Source organism: Barbus barbus (genome assembly GCF_936440315.1).
Source record: "Barbus barbus genome assembly, chromosome: 5".
Lineage (NCBI taxonomy): Eukaryota > Metazoa > Chordata > Actinopteri > Cypriniformes > Cyprinidae > Barbus > Barbus barbus.
In genome coordinates this window covers 16,583,107-16,601,996 of record NC_136733.1, presented here as the reverse complement: position 1 = coordinate 16,601,996, position 18,890 = coordinate 16,583,107, and the positions used below count along the sequence as shown (strand labels likewise).

The 18,890-nt window shown below is 35.6% G+C and overlaps 1 protein-coding gene across 1 annotated transcript in view; it reads right to left on the bottom strand.

Moving 5' to 3' along the window:
• Positions 1 to 11,899: 11,899 nt before the first annotated feature.
• The window catches only part of LOC306869448 (rab effector Noc2-like), a gene marked incomplete at both ends in the record, with an annotated part of 105,089 nt that continues 98,098 nt past the window's right edge, over positions 11,900 to 18,890 (bottom strand). Inside the window, one exon of the mRNA XM_079416227.1 lies at positions 11,900 to 12,003. Within this exon, the coding sequence (XP_079272353.1) occupies positions 11,900 to 12,003 (104 nt within the window). The remainder of the gene's footprint in view (positions 12,004 to 18,890) is intronic.

Genomic DNA, 18,890 nt, shown 5'->3' with positions numbered 1-18,890 from the left:
ATCAAGCGTAGCGAGTGATTTTTGATGCTTTATTAACATTAAAGGAATAATTCACCCAAATGTCAAAATAGTGTTTTATTTTTATACCATCATTTTCTCACTCAAAAGTTGTTTTTCTTTCTTCTGCTGAACATGAATGCTATTTTGAAGAACGTGGAAAACCAAACAGTTGCTGGTCCACAGTGACTTCCGTAGTTTTTCCTACTATCAAATTCAATGTGGACCAGCAACTGTTTGGTTACCCACATTCTTTAAAATATCTTCTTTTGTGTTCAGCACAAGAAAGAAATTAATACAGGTTTAGGACAACATGTGAGTAAGTAAATAATGACAGAAATTACATTTTAGGGTGAACTATCCCTTTAATGACAGTTGGCAGCATGTTTAGTACTGTCCCTTTAAGATCTGCACGCATCTAATATACAGGCATGTATCCTTTTTTCTCTCAACTGTTTACTTTCATTTTAGACATAACCAAGTGAGTCTATGTAAACCTTTGTTTTTTGGCAGTATTAGCGCAAAAGATAACTTTGATCAGTAATCAGGTGCTTTTAACAGGCTTAACAGTGCGAGTGCTTCGGTTGTACATGCTCAGAAAAAAGCACACGTCAGAACAGCAGATGAATTAAATGTTTAACCGGCAAGAATTTAAAGCAGATGTAAATAATGTAGCTGTGTGACTGCGAATAAATGTATGTGGCTCTGATATTCTATGATTCTATGATATTTCTTCAAAAGCAGATCGTGGAGACATTTTTATCGTTCATGATCAAAAATAGTGATATCGCACAACCCTAATTTGAGCATTTAAAATAATTCAACTTCCTTGACGTGACACAGGTTAACCTTAACTTGGCAACTGGACTGAACTGAATACAAATCTCTAAAAATCTGGGCATGTAAATACATCCATCCACCTAAGCTTATCTCAAATACAAACACGTTATTTCATTTAATCAAAATAAAGAACCACCCAGCTGTCTTTGACCAAATTGCTGAGCATTGCACATATTATCAGAAGAGGTGCATCTGATCTGATACTACTGCATCATACAGTGCCCTCCAAAAGTATTGGAACAGTAAAGACAACATTGCTCTGTTGGCTGTGGAGTCAAGACATTTACAAATATGATTAAAAGATGAATATGAGACAAAACTACAGAATGTCACATTTTATTATTGGGTGATTCAACACACAGATGTTTTACCAGCTAAGAAGTTCAGCACTTTTAGAGTTTCATCCCTCTATCTGATGTGAGCATAAGTATTGGAACAGTTGCCTCACGGGTCTTTCTAAGTGATCCGCTGTGTCCTGTTGCATTAATTCTTCAGATATTAAAAGCAGGGATTGTGTCGTATCAGTTATATCCATTACTTCTGCATTCTGAATCTTGCATTCAATGATGACACACACAAACCAGGATGAAGACGAGGGAGCTGACTTTGAGAGAAAAGCAAGAAATTTGGATGCTAAAAGAAAAGAGGAAGTCAGTTAGAGCTCTAGCAAAAACAAAGGGCATGGAGAAATCAAGAGTTTGGAAACCACCAGCGACACCAGCAACCAACAATGACCTGATCGGCTGAGAAAACAACAGTAGTTGATGACAGACAAATCATAAAAGCTGTGAAAATGACTCCTAAAAGACGTGTCTGTAAAATCACCAACAACTTCCAGAAAGCTGGGGTGATGCTCTGACAATTCACTGTCCTCAGGAGACTTTGACACAGAATTACAGATGCTACACAGCAAGATGCAAACCTCTGACCAGCACCAAAAATAGAAAGGCAAGATTAGAGTTTAAAAAAAAGCACAAAGGTGAGCCAGAAGAGTTTTGGAACTGTGTTTATGGACCGATGAGACAAAGATGAACCTTTATCTAAGTGATGGGAAAGCAAAAATGTGTAGAAAAAAGGGAACTGCAATGATCGCAAGCATACAGCCTCATCTGTAAAGCATGGTGGAGGTGGTGTCATGGCATGGGCATGCATGGCTGCCTCTGGAACAGGCCCTCTCAACTTTACTGATGACTAAATGTATGATGACAGTAACAGAATGAATTTGGAAGGGTACAAAACCATCTTGCCTACCAATATTCAAGAAAATGCCACCGGATTAATTGGAAAGTGCTTCATATTGCATCAGGACAATGACCCAAAACACCCTGCCAGTTCAGTCAAGGAATTTATTAGGACAAAGAAATGGAAAGTCTTAGATTGCCCAAGTCAATCTCCAGATTTAAATCCGATTGAACATGAATTTCACCAGCTGAAGAGGAGAGTAAAGGCAGAAACTCCCCAAAACAAGCAACAATTGGAATTGGCTGCATTAAAGGCTGGGAAAAGTATTTCAAAGGATAAGACCAAGAGTCTGGTGATGTCTATGGGTCACAGACTCAATGCTGTGATTGTGCGCAAGGGATCTGCAACTAAATAATAGCTTTTAATCTTTTATATCTGCCTTATGTTCAACTGTCCCAATACTTATGCTCACATCAATGAGTGGGATGAACTCTAAAAGTGCTGTTCTTTTTATTTGGTAAAACATATGTGTTGAAACGGCTAATAATAAAATGTGACATTCTGTAGGTTTGTCTCATATTCATCTTTTAATCATATTTGTAAATGTCTTGACTCCACAGCCAACAGAGCAATGTTGTCTTTACTGTTCCAATACTTTTGGAGGGCACTGTATGCCACTAGCATGGTCAAGACTCAGGACTTAATTGGATGTCAGATAAGCAGACTTCTTCATGCATAACATAAAATCTGCCTTCTTCATGAATAACATAAACCCTCTTGGGTACATACTGTGTCTACAAAATAAGCAAAAAATAAATAAATAAAAATTGTATACTGCGTAATGTAAAGATCAAGTATTCAAATCCCTTGAGGGATCGTCACAGTACACGACACAAATACATCTGTCTAACTGCACTGGTGGACTCCAACATTCCCCAATGCTGATGTCTTTTCAGAGAAATCAAAACTTCACTGTCTATACAAGAAATGTCATGAATATCAAGGTGATTTAATATTTATAGGCTTTGCAAATGAAAATACAGTATAAGACTTTATATAAGTCCTACTGAAAAAAGGATGATACTCCTGCTCAATGTTGACGAGATATTTGCAGAAGGACCTGGTATTGCATAAAAGATTAAATGATGAAGATGTACAGTCCACACTGAAGTTCATCCGTCTTTATCAATATACAATCACAGTCGATAATTCATGGTAGTTATTTACAGCTATAGAAATTCAAAAATATGAATATGCAAATTATATCTTATATCTAAATAAGTTAGAGCTGCTGAACGACACCCAGCAGCCTGACTCAATAAGTGTTCTGAGTGCTAATGATTGTGGATGGATGTGTTACCAGCTACCTAATTGGTTAAAAGTATAGAAAGGCTTTTAAAGAAAAACTTGACCAGCTGTACCTTACATATGATGCAATAACAGAACAATTATAAACACCTGTGAAGCTGACCATGGTGATGGAAAAAAAAATCAGAGTGAGTGAAAAAATATTTTTCAGATTTTTTGCGTTCCCTCGCAAAGATATTTGCATTCACTTGCAAAACTTTTGTGTTCTCTCGCAAAACCAGTTGAGTTCGAACAAACACTTGTTTGGAAGTGTTTATTACTTTACAGATTGTATTGGTCCATACAGCTCCATATGTTCACAATGGAGTGGTTCACAGTTTTATTTTGAACTTGGACGAAATAGTCAGTGCATGCTTATCAAGGCATGGCTTTGGGACATTCTAAAACGCTTAAATGTAAAACACTGGAGGACTAAATTCAGTACACACCTTATTAATAAAGCATACAGGCAAGCAGAATAGCCCAGAATATGAACGTAACCTGGTAAATTGCATGTTAAGTGTATCCACCACAGAAAGAAAATGCTTAATTAATGGACTAAGATTGGTATAAAAAGGCCGAATTCGGTATACAGTTTATTAATAAATTATACTTGAAAGCAGGTAAGTCCAGAATATGAACAGAAGCATTTTCCTCCCATAAAGACAACACGGCTTAATGAAGACGGTGATAAAAAAGACCAAATATATATTCTGTGATGAGCCCACATGAACAGAATTGCATGATAAGCGTTTTCTTCCCATAAAAAACCGTGCTTAATGTGTCTCAATATAAGAAGAATTTTATATTTTGTTTAAAAATGTACTACAGGCAATCAATACAGTAATCCATTAAGCCAGTGGTTCTCAAACTTTTTACAGTGGCGTGCCCCCTAGGGCATTTAGCCTTACATTCTTCCGAGTACCCCCAACTCAGTCACACCTTTTCCATTAAGGGACAATATTTGTCCCCTTAAATTGATTTACAGGTGCATTTTTACTGTTATAGAGGCAAAGTTTTTCTAGCCTTCTTAATTGTATGTCATGTTTTATGTCATATTCTTTACCTTCCATTAAGTGTATTATTAATATAATAAAAGCAATAAATGATGGCAAAACGAAGTGATACTTGTAGATTCAAAACTAAAGTAGGTGGTGGCAAGTCACTGTCTAATGAGCAAGGCATCACGTCATTCATTAATTCATTCAGTAACGAAATAAGAATGTAACAGTTTTCACTTTATAAAATGTATCTAATAATCTTTCATATCACTGAATCTTCAAACTTCTCGAATTACACCCTACTGTAAGTGACGGAGTATTTTATGTTTCAGCAATTTGATCACGCTGGCGCATTATGCGCACATATTCATTGCAAACAGTGCTGCCTGTTCATTATTAAAATAAAACATAAAATTACCAATACAGAAAAATTGTTACAGTCAATTTAAATAGTCTGTATTATAGTCTGTGCTGTACGGCGTGAGCCCAGGTCCACTCCAGTGCGACACATTTCGTTCATCATTTTTTTCCCGTCGGTATTGGAACATAGAAAACCCAGTTAATTTAATAAATAATGGTTTGGTTTCAAATACATAGCAAATATGGAAACATTTAGATTTGTGCTGAATGAGAGCAGTACGTGAGCCCATACTTTCAGTTTCGCCTTAAATTAGGTTTTAGCTTGTTTATAGCTATTCTGGGCTTGTCTGCTTTCCTGTGCATAATCAGCTATATTTTATTAATAAACTGTGTCCCATATTTTGGTTTTATACCGTCTTCGCCCATTAGCCTCCTTAAAGAGTTTTCTATAGCCTAACGGTTTTTGTATGGGGGAGAACAAGCTTAACGTTGCATTCATGGCTATCTGCTTTACTGATAGTAATGCTATTAATAAGGTTATTAATATTAAAATTGTTATTAGTATTAATAGTATTTATTAATACCAAATTGGGCCTCCAGTGTCACTGTTATAGTACATTAAGCGTTTTAGAATCTCCCAAAACTGTGCTTTAAACTATAAGCAAAGCTGACTGTATTTGAACTTGAGTCCAATTATAAAATAAAACTCTATTAACTGCTCCATTGTGAACATACGATCTGTATGAACCACTAACTTTAACCAAACTGTAAAGTAAACAGGAAGTGTTTGTCCGAACAGGTTTTGTGAGAGAGCGCAAAAGTTTTGCGAGGGAACGCAAATATCTTTGTGAGAAAATGCAAAAGTTCTCAGAGAGAACACACACACAAAATGTTCCCCCCCCCCCACCATGTCCCTTTAGGGGCGCCATAATGATCAGCTTTTATTTGAAATATCTTTTGATTTTTCTGCCTCTGCTCTCTCTGTTTCACTTAAAAGCTATTTTATGCATTCATTTTCATGCTAGTGTTACTTGGAATCAAAGTTTGTGAGGATCAGTCTTCTCAATACAAAAGCAGTATTGGAAGTCGATACTTCTGTCTTAAAGGCAGGATCAACCATGCAGCCAGATGGAGACCGTAATGTGGTCTAAAAGAATTAAAAAAACAAAATATATAAAATATTATCCATAATGTTGCACCCTACACAGACAAGCATGATTTGGCTCTCACTGTTCTCCTTCACTAAGCCCCTGAACGCCCCAACACCTCCCCCATGAGAACAACATAAATATGAAGCAGTGCCACTTCATTTCCCTCTGCACACCATTCCAGCTAAATGACTGGCCTGGGTCTCCCCCATCACAATAATGCAGTGGCATCAAAGGATCCTCAAGCAGCCCCTCATCACCAGAGAGAGCGACACATAAATAGCTGGGGGTCAGGGGTTAAGCATCCCGTCTCTCGTTAGCATTTTATCCAGCCTGATCGTTGACAAGCCACTTCCCCAGATGATATTTTATAGAAGTACAGATGGTGGTTGAAAATATTGGCTGTGAATGTTTTTCCATTTAAAAACTGCCATGATAAAATTGCATTTACTGAGTACTATGTAGATTGAAGTCCATATATTGAAGTGTCAGAACCTTGGGAGATAATAGTAATCTTCCGCAGATGTGGTGTATTAATGCGGTGATACCATGAGGAATCAAATGTTCATTGATCTTTTGAGATAAATGTGTTTTATGTACTATGAAAACATACTGTAACTTGTACCTTTTTGGACATAATGTACTGTACATAATGCTCAAACTGTTGCTCACATTTCACCTGGATTACAGTTTTTAGGGTGGGGAGAGTAGGGTAAGATGTGTCACCCCCACATAAACATATTTAGAAAGGGTTCATTATCATTTTTGCCAACATACATTTTCTACAAGGCATTCAAATGAATTATCAAAGCAAACTTATTTAGGTCTGATAACATACTAAACAACACTGAGGAAGAAGCACATCATTGATGCATATAATGCCAGGTCTGAGCAGAAGATTTTGCTGCATTAGGTGAGGCAGTGGTTATTATTTATTATTCATGTTGGTTGCTATGCTAATGGAAAAACAAATCATGCATATGAATTCATATATTTTTGCTCTTGAGTAGCTCACATAATTATCAAAATGACATGAATAATAGCATGTGATTGTGGCAATGTAAATTAACAATAATAACAAATAACTAGATTCTGATGAAACTGTGACAGGTGCTTACCATGGAAGAATTCACTGCCACAACATAATTCATATTTTTTTTCCTATTTACTATGTATGGCAAATGGGCCTCAAAATGCTCCCCCAAGGCAAACTAGTGCTAAGATATGGCTGGGGCTCCAAGGGCCCGAGAAATGTCTGAATGCTCTGGATGATTCATTGGGTGTGACTAGGCAGTTGGCAGGATGTCAGCTGCTTGTTGTCTGAATAATCATGGCCCAGTCCCTTGTCTCTACGATGTTTTGATCCAGATATCTTACTCTGATGCCTTTTCAATGTAAGTTTGATGGGTTGGTTGCTAGGGTGCCCTAGGTAGTTGCTAGGGCATAACAAATAACTGGCCTGGTACTTAAATGTCTGTTTTCCAGTTCAACTCATGTGAGCTCATCCTTGAGTGTCTATGACATTCTGATCTGGAGGAGGAAGAGGAAGAAGAATGGGGAGAAGAAATAGACGAAGAAGAGGAAGAATGAAAAGGAAGATGAAAAAATGAAAAAGAATGAGGAGCAAGACTGAAAAGCAGAAGTTGGAAGATGAAGAAGAATGAGGAGGAAGAAGGAAACTGTTCATTTTGGCAGGCATTTTTGATTTAGTCTTAGTTGTTATCTTGAGATGAAAATTCTTAATAGTCTTAGTCACATTTTAGTCTTTCATAATTTTAGTCTAGTTTTGGTCAACGAAAAGTCATTGCATTTTTGTCAACTTTTAGTCAAACTGCAGTTACCAACATTTATTTTAGTAGCTATTTTATATGTAGTCTTCAAACAAAAATAGTCATTAATTCTTCTCTCTTTATACTTGATATATCTTTCTTCTCTCTCAAATCAATTAAGCTTATGATAAATTTGAATCGAGGATTGAATTTGGGAAAAACTAGAATAAATTTTATTTTTTGGTAGAGATACAAATTAAACTCATCTTTCAGATACAGTAGGTTTACTTAAGTATACATTTATTTAACATCTTTTGTTGGTTAACATTAATGACACAGATAGGTATTTAATTAGGAATGCTGTCCATTTAAGATGGATACATGCAATACTGACACATTCAGTTTTCACCCACCTGTTTATGTTAAATTAAGCCTTAACCGACAGCATTTACATGAGATACTCTACACGATCGACATTTGGACTGCTATGTATGTATTTGAGCACTGAAAACTGAGAACTGATCGCGCGCTGTATGAGAACTGAAGAAGGGGAGTGTGCCCAAAAGACAGCACTTCTATCAGCACGATTCTGCCTATCGCGCCTTCACTAACTTTAAGTTAATCGACAACGAATTGTGACTCCTGGGAAAAACGGGACGTCTGGTCACCTTATCCCTAACCCTTCAGGTGCTGAGGCCATTGTTTCAGATCACTACTTTGCGTTTTGGTAGCCTATTTGTATGCTGCGGCTGCCATACTGAGACTAGATATGCTAACGCCCCTCATCCGATTGCAATCCAATGACAGGGACGCACATTTTGAAAGACAGGACAGTTAACTTAGCCTATAGGATGTATTTTGAATGTCCAATAGTCCTCAAATGACATTCTAGTCCCATCTCGTCTTGTTAATGAAGACACGGTATACATTTCGTCATAGTTTTCAGCATCAGATATTAGTTTTAACACGTCAACGTCTCGTCTTAGTCACAGAAAAAAGGTTCATTAACGAATATATTTCGTTGTCATCTTCGTTAACGAAATTAACACTTTAAGGAAAAGAGGAAGAATGAGAAGGAAAAGAGGAAGAATGAGAAGGAGAAGACATGGAAGATGAAGTAGAATGAGAAGAATGAGGAGGAAGAGGAGGAAAAGAAGAATGAGGAGGAAAAATTAAAAGGAAGAAGAGGAATAATGATTTGAGGGAGAATGAGAAGAATGAAGAAAAACGATCATGATGAAGAATAAGAGAGTAGTAGAATGAGGAGAAAGAATGAAAAGGAAGGAGAATAAGAAAAATGAGAAGAATGAGAAAGAAGAGGAGTAAGAGGAGGAAAAGAATAATAAGAGGAGAATACATGAAATATGAGCACAACAATAAAGTTATTGTCTCTCAAAAGAAAGAATCGACTCTGAATCATTGAAACGAGTCGTTTTTAAAACGAATCTTGAGCACTTTCAAGTTGAAGTCAAAATTAAACAGCATATTGCCCACCCACTAGTTTGTCTTTTCGCGTTGGTCTGAATGAAAATGCAAATTCATTCTTTGCCACTAGATGCCGCTTTTGGAGCGTAAAATAGCAGTTTCCCCGGTAACTCTGTACACAAAGCAGCACTCATAAACACTGCATTATCAGGCATTACAGGCATGTTGAAATGAAAATGAGACCAATTGGACCAATCACCACAGATTAATGTCACACAAAGGAGGGGTTTGGAAAAATGAATTGTTGAGCGAATCGTTTGGGAGTCGTTGAGTAAGTAAGGTAAAAATAAATGCATATTATAAGACAATGAAAGTGTTTTTTGACCTTGCATGCATGTCAACTTGTTGTTGGAAACTCCCAAAACCAAAATATGAAAATTTTATAACCCATAATTGGGGCACTTTAACATCTGAAAAACCTTTCTCTTTCACAAATGTTCTTTGTGACGAAAGAAGGTCCTTCAGATTATAAAAAGGTAAGAAAGAGACGGTTCTTTAAGGCGGTCATATGACGTTGCTAAAAAGAACATTATTTTGTATATTTGGTGTAATGCAATGTGTTTACGTGGTTCGAGGTTCAAAAAACACATCATTTTCCACATACTGTACATTATTGTTGCTCCTCTATGATCAGCCTTTCTGAAACGTGCCGATTTTTAAAAAGCTCACCGTTCTGAGAAGTGAAGTGTGCTCTGATTGACCAGCTATCAGCGATTGGCTGAATACTTCAAGCGTGTGACAGAAATGTTACACCCCTTACCATGTTGTGATGCCGTGTCCCGGTGTGACGAGACAAACAATAAAACCCATTATAAACTAGGCATTTGTTGCATTCAGTGAGGACATAACTACTGATTATAATGACTCATACGGTCTTTTTACGCGTTGTGCCACGCCGTGTAAACATTACCATGTCTGCATTTGTGATCGCAGAAACGCCAAACAAGCACTACTCTACACTGCTCAAAACTCGCGTTTGAATAGTCTGTAGTAAATTCTTTAAATATCGAAAAGTACTTACAGGCTGTGAGTCAGAAGCACCAGACTGTCCTTGCAAAGTTGGAATTGCCCCACTTTATAGTGTTCACACCACAGCCATTCATAGTGTTCACACTGTTGGCTACTCTCTCCCAGGTTCAGGAAACAGTCCTCCATAAAATGCGCTGCACAAAGTCTAATATTTGCTTTGCACTGTTTTGGAACAGTGTTGTAAATATAACATAACCACTGATTTTTATTTGTGTACTCGTTTGGAAGCCCAAACAAAGTACTGTTGCTTTCACAACGAAACACACAGCGTCTCCATGACATGGCGACGGCAACAACACTACAGCAAGAATAAAAATCACGCCTTCTTTCATTGCGTATACATTTGGGCGGTGTTATGCAAATCTTCCCACACCGTGACGTAGACATGTGGGGGCCTGTTTAAATAAGCCATTTTAGGAGGGTGTGAGAGTCTTAACTTTTATAAAGAATATCTCTTTGGGTTTGAGACTTTAATCTTGGCAACTTTACAGGTCTTATATGTGACCCTGGACCACAAACCAGTCTTAAGTGTCAATTTCTCAAAATTGAGATTTATACATCATCTGAAAGATGAATAAATAAGCTTTCAATTGATGTATGGTTTGTTATGATAGGACAATAGTTGGCCGAGATACAACTATTTGAAAATCTGGAATCTGAGGGTCCGAAAAAATCTAAATATTGAGAAAATCGCCTTTAAAGTTGTCCAAATGAAGTTCTTAGTAATGCATATTACTTATCAAAAATGAAGTTTTGATACATTTACGGTAAGAAATTTACAAAATATCTTCATGGAACATGATCTTTACTTAATATCCTAATGATTTTTGGCATAAACGAAAAATCAATCATAAAATGTATTTTTGGCTATTGCTACAAATATACCCCAGCGACTTAAGACTGGTTTTGTGGTCCAGGGTCACATATATGCACACACAGCTTGTAACACTCCAAAGACAAAGGAAAACATGAAATCGCATCATATGCCCCCTTAAAAGAACATTTGACTGAATGGTTCGTGGAACTAAAAATGGTTCTTCTATGGCATCGCAGTGAAGAACCTTTTAAACACCTTTATTTTTAAGTGTTGCACATTTACATAGAAAAACAATGGAAAAGTTTCACACGGGAACATTGTGTGAACGAACCCATACCCAGCTCACCTTTCACCTGTGAAGATCCTTGATCACTTCAGTCCTATATTAACAGTTCAAGCAGCACATTTCAGCACATTATGGATTGTTTTATGAAACCATCAAAATGTGACCCTTCCCCTGTAAAGAGGCTCTGTTATTGAAGAATGAGGCAGTTAAAAACTATTTCAGGCACAACAGCAAACTTGCAGAGATAGCTGCTCATCTCACGCATGAAGAAGGATCAACAGCAGAAACGGACTTAAATTCTAAGGATGGAAAATGCTCATGAAAAACTAAAATATGGATAAATCAATAAAATGACCACTTTAAAGTCAGAAAGCATGTTAATGGATTTGTTACATAATCATGCATATTCAGCTATGTACACACTAATTTACAGCAAATATTTTAATTGCAATAAAGCAGACACGCTAATGCCCCACAGAGTCCTACCATTAATCTAAAACAGTGCCTGATGGGCCGTATCTGAAGGTTTTTCAGGTGACAACTCTGTCATAGCTCAGCCTGAGTCCCTCTCTCTCCTCCTCAACTGATTTAATGAGTGTTTAGGTTCAGCCTGTTTGCAGCCATCACAGCCATGGTGCTTATGGCAGGTTAGAGATAAACTTCCTCTCCCCCACTGAGGGGGAAGACGACACCGGATCCACCCCAGTCACCTCCTCATCCAGCATGCACGGCCTATCTGCAGCTAATCAGAGAAGACGAGAGTCATTAATTATGGGCGCAGAATGAAACTTCTCCCTTTCCCTTCACAAAATGACAGTAGTTTCCCACTGATCAGATGCGTTACGGTTATATTAGCTGCCTGTCTAGTTATCTCGCCGTTGTGCTCTTGTACTCTGACTGGATTGTGGGTGTTGTTGTGGGATTGTTAGTGGGATCCTGATGAGGCAGTGTGGCCTGTCACGGCTTTGAAAGGAGGAAATGATTTAATTGATCTGATTTTTTATGCATGAATCATGTGGATGAGCCTCACACAGGGGGCAGTCTTAGCAGCCTGGTTCCACAGGAGGATCATTCATCTTGCTTAGTGTGTCATGAAGCCCCTCATTTCAGCATAGGTCAGTTCTTATCACAGTTTTGAAAAATGTGAAACAAGTAGGTGTAGAACGATTCAGAGTCGAGGGAGGAGGGGAAAGACAGGTTGGGTAAGAACGATTATAAACCTTATCAGCATGGCTTGTGAATATTAATCAAGGATCGTAATGTTTGCACGGTTGTCAACAGGTTTTATTTACCTTTTTACTTGTTTTTAATTTATGTATTTTTAGGATTTACAAATATAAATATCAAGTGTTCTAGCATAATGCAATTTACAACTGCAAAACACAAAAGTCTTACACTTATTTATTGTATTATATTGCATTGTGTTATACATTATTATTATTATACCATTGCATATTCTATTAGACTCTAATAAATATTTGGTACTTTAAATGTACATTTTTACCTGCAATTTAAATGTACAATCACATGCTGATCCATTTGCAAGTGTATTTATTAAATTAAATTGTTTCATATTTTTACTATACATTTCATATTTTTTAATGTAACGAATCTTGCAATATCTCTTCAAATACATGTTTTTTTAATCTATTTTTTTACAAACTGTTACAAAAATGTATTACATTATATTACAGTGTATTATAAATTTATATAATATACTTTAATAATAAATGTAATGAATCTTGCAAGATCACAATATACTTCAAATACACAGTTTTTAATTTGTAATTGAATCCACAAATACAAGCTGTTTGCAAATTTTAGCATTTATCACATTTATATATATATATTTTTTATATTATACTCACAATATATTACAAATAAACATGTACTTTTTATTTGTAATTTAATGCACAAATACATTCGGAGCTACTTGCATTTTCACAAAAAAAGTATTTAAAAGCATACTTTATTAACTTCAGACTGCTTTTTCACAGTGCTATATACAATTTTTTATTTAACTACAAACTGTTTTTCATGATTAACAAATATAACTAGTCACATTTGTTAACACGCTCACAGTAAGCATGCATAAACTGGAGTTAATGTGCAAAACAATCAGTCTCATACCACATATCTCAAATGAACCTCGGTCCGGCTTTCCATATACTGTATCTAGAAAGACAACTGGTTGCACACAAATATTTTGAAAGTTTTGGTCATTGATCAACATCAGGCATGCCATGCAACATCTTTCAGCATTTAGAAAAAACTAATTGAATCAACTCATTTGAACCATGTGCCTTTGGAAAAGGTCACGTGTGTCATGAATAATTATGAGACAGCATTATGAATAATTATGAAACATAGCTGACGTAGATTAGCATGAAAACATCTTGGTCTAAACATCACATCAATGTTGATTTCAAATGCAGAAGACAAAACAAGCCAAAAACATAATTTTAACCCTTGTGCTGTGCTGAAAATCCGTTTCCTAATTTGGCGTTCCAGTCAAATATTACCAGCTTTTTATAAGTCTTTATTTATGGAAATACAAAAAAAAATTTTTTTGTAAAATTTTTTTTCTTTTTGTCAACTTGTTTTCTTTTAATTAGCATATGTTTTGTATTTCTTTTTGGAACTGACTGGTCATAGGGCTCAATTATCTGAGGCCTATGATGCACCTCTGTTTTGCAAGTGAAAGAAGATAATCTTTGCAATGTTCATTAACAAACTGAGATGCATAAAAAGAACAAAACCTGTCCAGTATTTAGTCATTTTTTGTAGCTTGTAGTCATTTTTGATCAGAAACAGGACAAGTGTAGGTGGGAGGATAAAAAATTATAAAAAAGAATGAAAAAAATAATATTCTGGGGGAAGTTGTTATACCCTGTGTGAGCAAAGTCAGTATGTGCTAGTCCAATGTAATAAAAATAAGAATAGAAAAGAAAAGAAAGAAATAAGGAATAAGAAAATCCTCTCTGGGTCAAAATGACTGTAGCACAACATGAGGGTTAAATATTCTTCCATCATGCGTAAACAATGTGTATATGTTAGCATAATAATAATAATAATAATGAAAAATGTGTGCGCTTTAGTGAGGGCTACAATGCTATAAAAGTGTTCATGTCTCTCTATAAGGAAGACAAGGCAACACTTGCCTGAATGCTCTGGAAAAAGGCAGGTATCGGTAGTAGCAACATGTACAATCATAAGCCTCTGGAGACCAAAATGATGCCAAGATCACCTCAGAAACCTCAGTGTTGATATCAGAAATGGTGAAGAAAAAAACTTCCACAGTCAGTTCCAGCTGGAGGGAGCAATTGAAGAACGCTTCACTGTTCCAGACACGCTGTCAGTCTGATGCTTGGCTACACCCAAAATTTGATGCTTTGGCTTCTTTTGGATCCATTTTCATTGCTGGAGAAGAAATATACAAACTAACTGGCCAATGTTTGTCTGAAACATAAGTTTTTTAATATTAACCTCATTTATTGAACTTTTACATAAAAAGCTATATCCTCATAGTCATGCTGTTGGTCTAAATATCAGCATGGCCTGAGGCCGAATCACAGCCATGCTGATAGTGCACTGAGAAGCCCTACTAGCAGATGACCTAGTTGGCAACCACCACAGACAAGGCTGGAGAGGGAGGTGCTTGGCAGTGGAGGTGGGATGCAGAAGCTTTGCAAGTCAATCACTTTGTTGAGCTTTGATGGAATTCGGCATTACAGGAGAGAAGAGGAGAGCCCAGAGGAGTGGATTGCTAAAGCACAATCACAGACTTGATCAACCTCAACTGAGTGCCCCACACAACTGTGTTCCCTCTCTACATCAACACAATGTTGCATACTAAAACACAATGAAAAGTTATGTGCATTGGGGTGTATTGCGAATTGCAAAGTGAAATGCAAATTACAAAAAAATAATACCAGTTGATAACTGAAGTACCAACTACTGATGATAAACTACAACAGGTAAACATGTCAGCTGTGTGGACGCTAGGGCTGGGTTGAAAATATTGATTTCATGCTACTAAACTATTTTCATTTTGATAAACCATTTCTTGAGCAAAACTTCACTAAGCATTATTTGTTGCATATTAACCCATCCAATAATCTTGAAAAGCTTTGTGCTTTCAAATTCAGTCAATTTTATAACAAAATTCAGTTCAAGCGGCATGTGAAACAATCACTTCTTCCACTTTAATGCTAGTTATTGCGTGAAATACACATGAAAATGTTTCTGAAAGAAACCGCACAATTGAATGAAATGTATCATTTCTCAAATCACTCAGTGTTTCAGACACATTAAGATGTTTGCTTGTAAACAATGTCTCAATGCTTTACCTCAGGAAAGCCATTCAAAGTCTATAGCACATTAGAAAAAAAATAACAACCCATTTTGCTAAAAATTAGCACTATAATTAATCAGGTGTCTTCATTATTTACCATGTTTACATAAATCTCATGAAAACAGGTTATTATATAGATAGTTTAAATGTTTATTTTTTACAAGTTGGAGCAGCAACAATTATATAATTAAAAGGTCGATAAAACTGCCTTGTGTGCAATTAAAATGTTTATAAAACTTATATAAAGTTTTTATTTGATTGTTGAATGATGAATTTAAAAATCAACTATTTTCCATATTGTTTTTTGGCTAAATAAATGTAAATTTCAGTTTCTGTAAAACAATATATACCAAAAACATATAAACATATATACATATATATATATACACACACACACACACACACACTAGGGATGTCAACGATTAATCAACGATCGAATAATTGTAGATAAGCGATGTAATCGATAAGAGCCATCGATCGTCAATTAATCGTTTCATTTTGGGGTGCGTGCGGCTCATGCGTAAAACACGTGCAAAAGTCTGTGAGTGACGGTGAAGGGGTTGAGTCTTACACTAAAATAATTTACTAATGTACAAACTACGCTTTTAATGTGATCCAAACTTTAAAAGTACATTAAAACAGATACAATACAAAGTTCTTTTGTATTGAAATGTAGTAAGTCATGTTCAATTATAATTTCCCTAGATAATTGTTGCATATCGGGCACTTCGCTTTGACAGGGCTGCGCGCACGCGAGCAGGACAGATACTATAGGCTATTCGTTCATACAACTTGTTAATTTGTTCCTACGACATATTAATTTGTGGCCACTGTCCAGGTTTCATTAATTTGTTCCCTAGAAAACCCATGAATTTAAATGTGGGAGCAATTTAAGTCATAGTAACGAATTCTTAATTCATGGCCACGTAATCTTATATTTCCCCCCACATGTTTACCACAGTAAGAGATGCGAAAACAGTGATTAAAACAGCAGTAAAATAAACCTGCGAATCTAGAGGGTGAGACAGTGAGGATTTGGGAAAAGAAACAATAAATAATATTAAATTCGTGACTATCTGGCAAAACAGAACACAAAGCCACGTATGGCTTGATTTAAATGTATGCGCTCGAACGGAAAAGCCAAAAGCATGGTTGTGATGTAACATTTGCCTGCTAACCAATTATTTATCTTATTAACAAAGCTTTGTACCTCACTTGTGTCATAATAGCAGGGGCGTAGATTACGCGGGGGACGTGTCCCCCCCCACTTTTTATAAAAAGTAAATTCGTCTAACAACTGATAGAGTGGCTTTTAACACCTATTAAACAACTATTGACTATTTTTACATTGTATAAAATATATTAATACACAATCGTTTGTAGGATTATATATGGACCAATCATAGAAAACACATAATTAGTAAAATATTGAAAAATAAAAAATAACATTATTATGATGAACAACTTTTCAGCTATCATTTTTAACTACAGGAAATTATTAGCTTGCATATTGGTTGTTTATTAGCACTTAAGCACATATTAATTCTGTATTATTCATGACCATATTCTGCATCCCATAATCCTAAACTTAACAACTACAACGACTACCTTACAAGCTATTAATAAGCAGTAAATGAAGAGTTTATTGAAGTAAAAGTAATAGTTAATAATTAATATGTGTTTCCCATTCTAAAGTGTTAAAAATAATTTAGGATACAAATGATTGGTTATTGTCCAGCAGTGTACTTAATTTGTTATTTTCTTCTGTATGTCATTATTCCCTGTAAGTACATGTTTCAAACACTACTTTATTTGCTGTAGACAGACGCAGAAGTGAATTCACAGTTGAGAGTGAATGAGGAAGAAAGTTTCAGTGAGGCTTCAGAGGTAAAGATTATTTACAGCATTGTCTATGATAAGATATTTCTTTTAATAATGTATAATAGAACAGAACAGAATAAAGTAGTATGTGAATGTGCAAGTATCCATTACTGTGTGGCATGTACTGTGCATACAACACACACAAAATACAATTTGAAATATGTAAACAATAGTACCCTTATAAGGACATCTTTGTAACTTATACTCAAAAACGTATACACATATAGAGTACCAATATGTACCGTAATGTACAACTATGGAACGTTTTGGGGTAAATAAGGTACAAAGATGTCCTTTTAATGGTACTGTCCCAGCGACAAGCTGTTGTATTTCATTCTTTCTTTTTCTTTTTTCTCTCTCTTTCCTTTGTTTTTATAATCATATATAATAATATAATCATAAAGCATATTAAGCAAAAAGGTATGATTAAAAATAAAACCTGTCAATTAGACAAGGGTTAACTGAAAAAAACAGGTATAAAACTAGACATTCCGTCCCCCCCACTTTTGAAATGATGGCTACGCCCCTGCATAATACTCACATTAAAATGTTTCAAACGGGTAACAGTGTGTTTTGCTGTTGCAACGCCGGTGGTTTTGGAAATGGATCACTGACCACACGTCACAGCCCCACGCGCAGTGCTTGCGTTTGGGATAATTTTATTTTAAATCCTGATAATGTCAATTGCAAACATTGCGACGATGTTTTAAAATAAAAGCACCATGAAACCATTTAAAAAGGCGCATTCAGCGGTCTCTGTGACAGAATATGAAACAGCCCACAAAGTGTAATGATCCCGTGTGTAACTAAGGCGCGCTCTCTTCATTTTATCAAATGATCATAATCACATCCATTCATTTTACGATCCTGCTACTAGCCTTTTATTTAGACTAAAAACCCCTTTCATTCGGGTGAGGAAACTGGCGTTTTGAATGGCATTTGCACATCCTGTCATGCCGGTGACTATATGCTACTGCATTAGATGCATTATGCAGTATTAAGGTTAACGATTAATTGATCGTTAATTTAAACGACGATCGATTGTGGAAATGATCGAAAATTGACATCCCTAATATGTATGTATGTATGTATGTATGTATATATATATATATATATATATATATATGTATATATATATATATATATATATATATGTATATATATATATATATATATATATATGTGTATATATATATATATATATATATATATATATATATATATATATATATACACACATATATATATATATATATATATATATATATACTGTATATACATATACACACATACATACATACATATTAATAATAAAAAAAAAATTAAATCTCTCTGCTTCATTAAAACCAATATCACACACCACTAGTTAGCATTACTAAAATCAATCAACTACT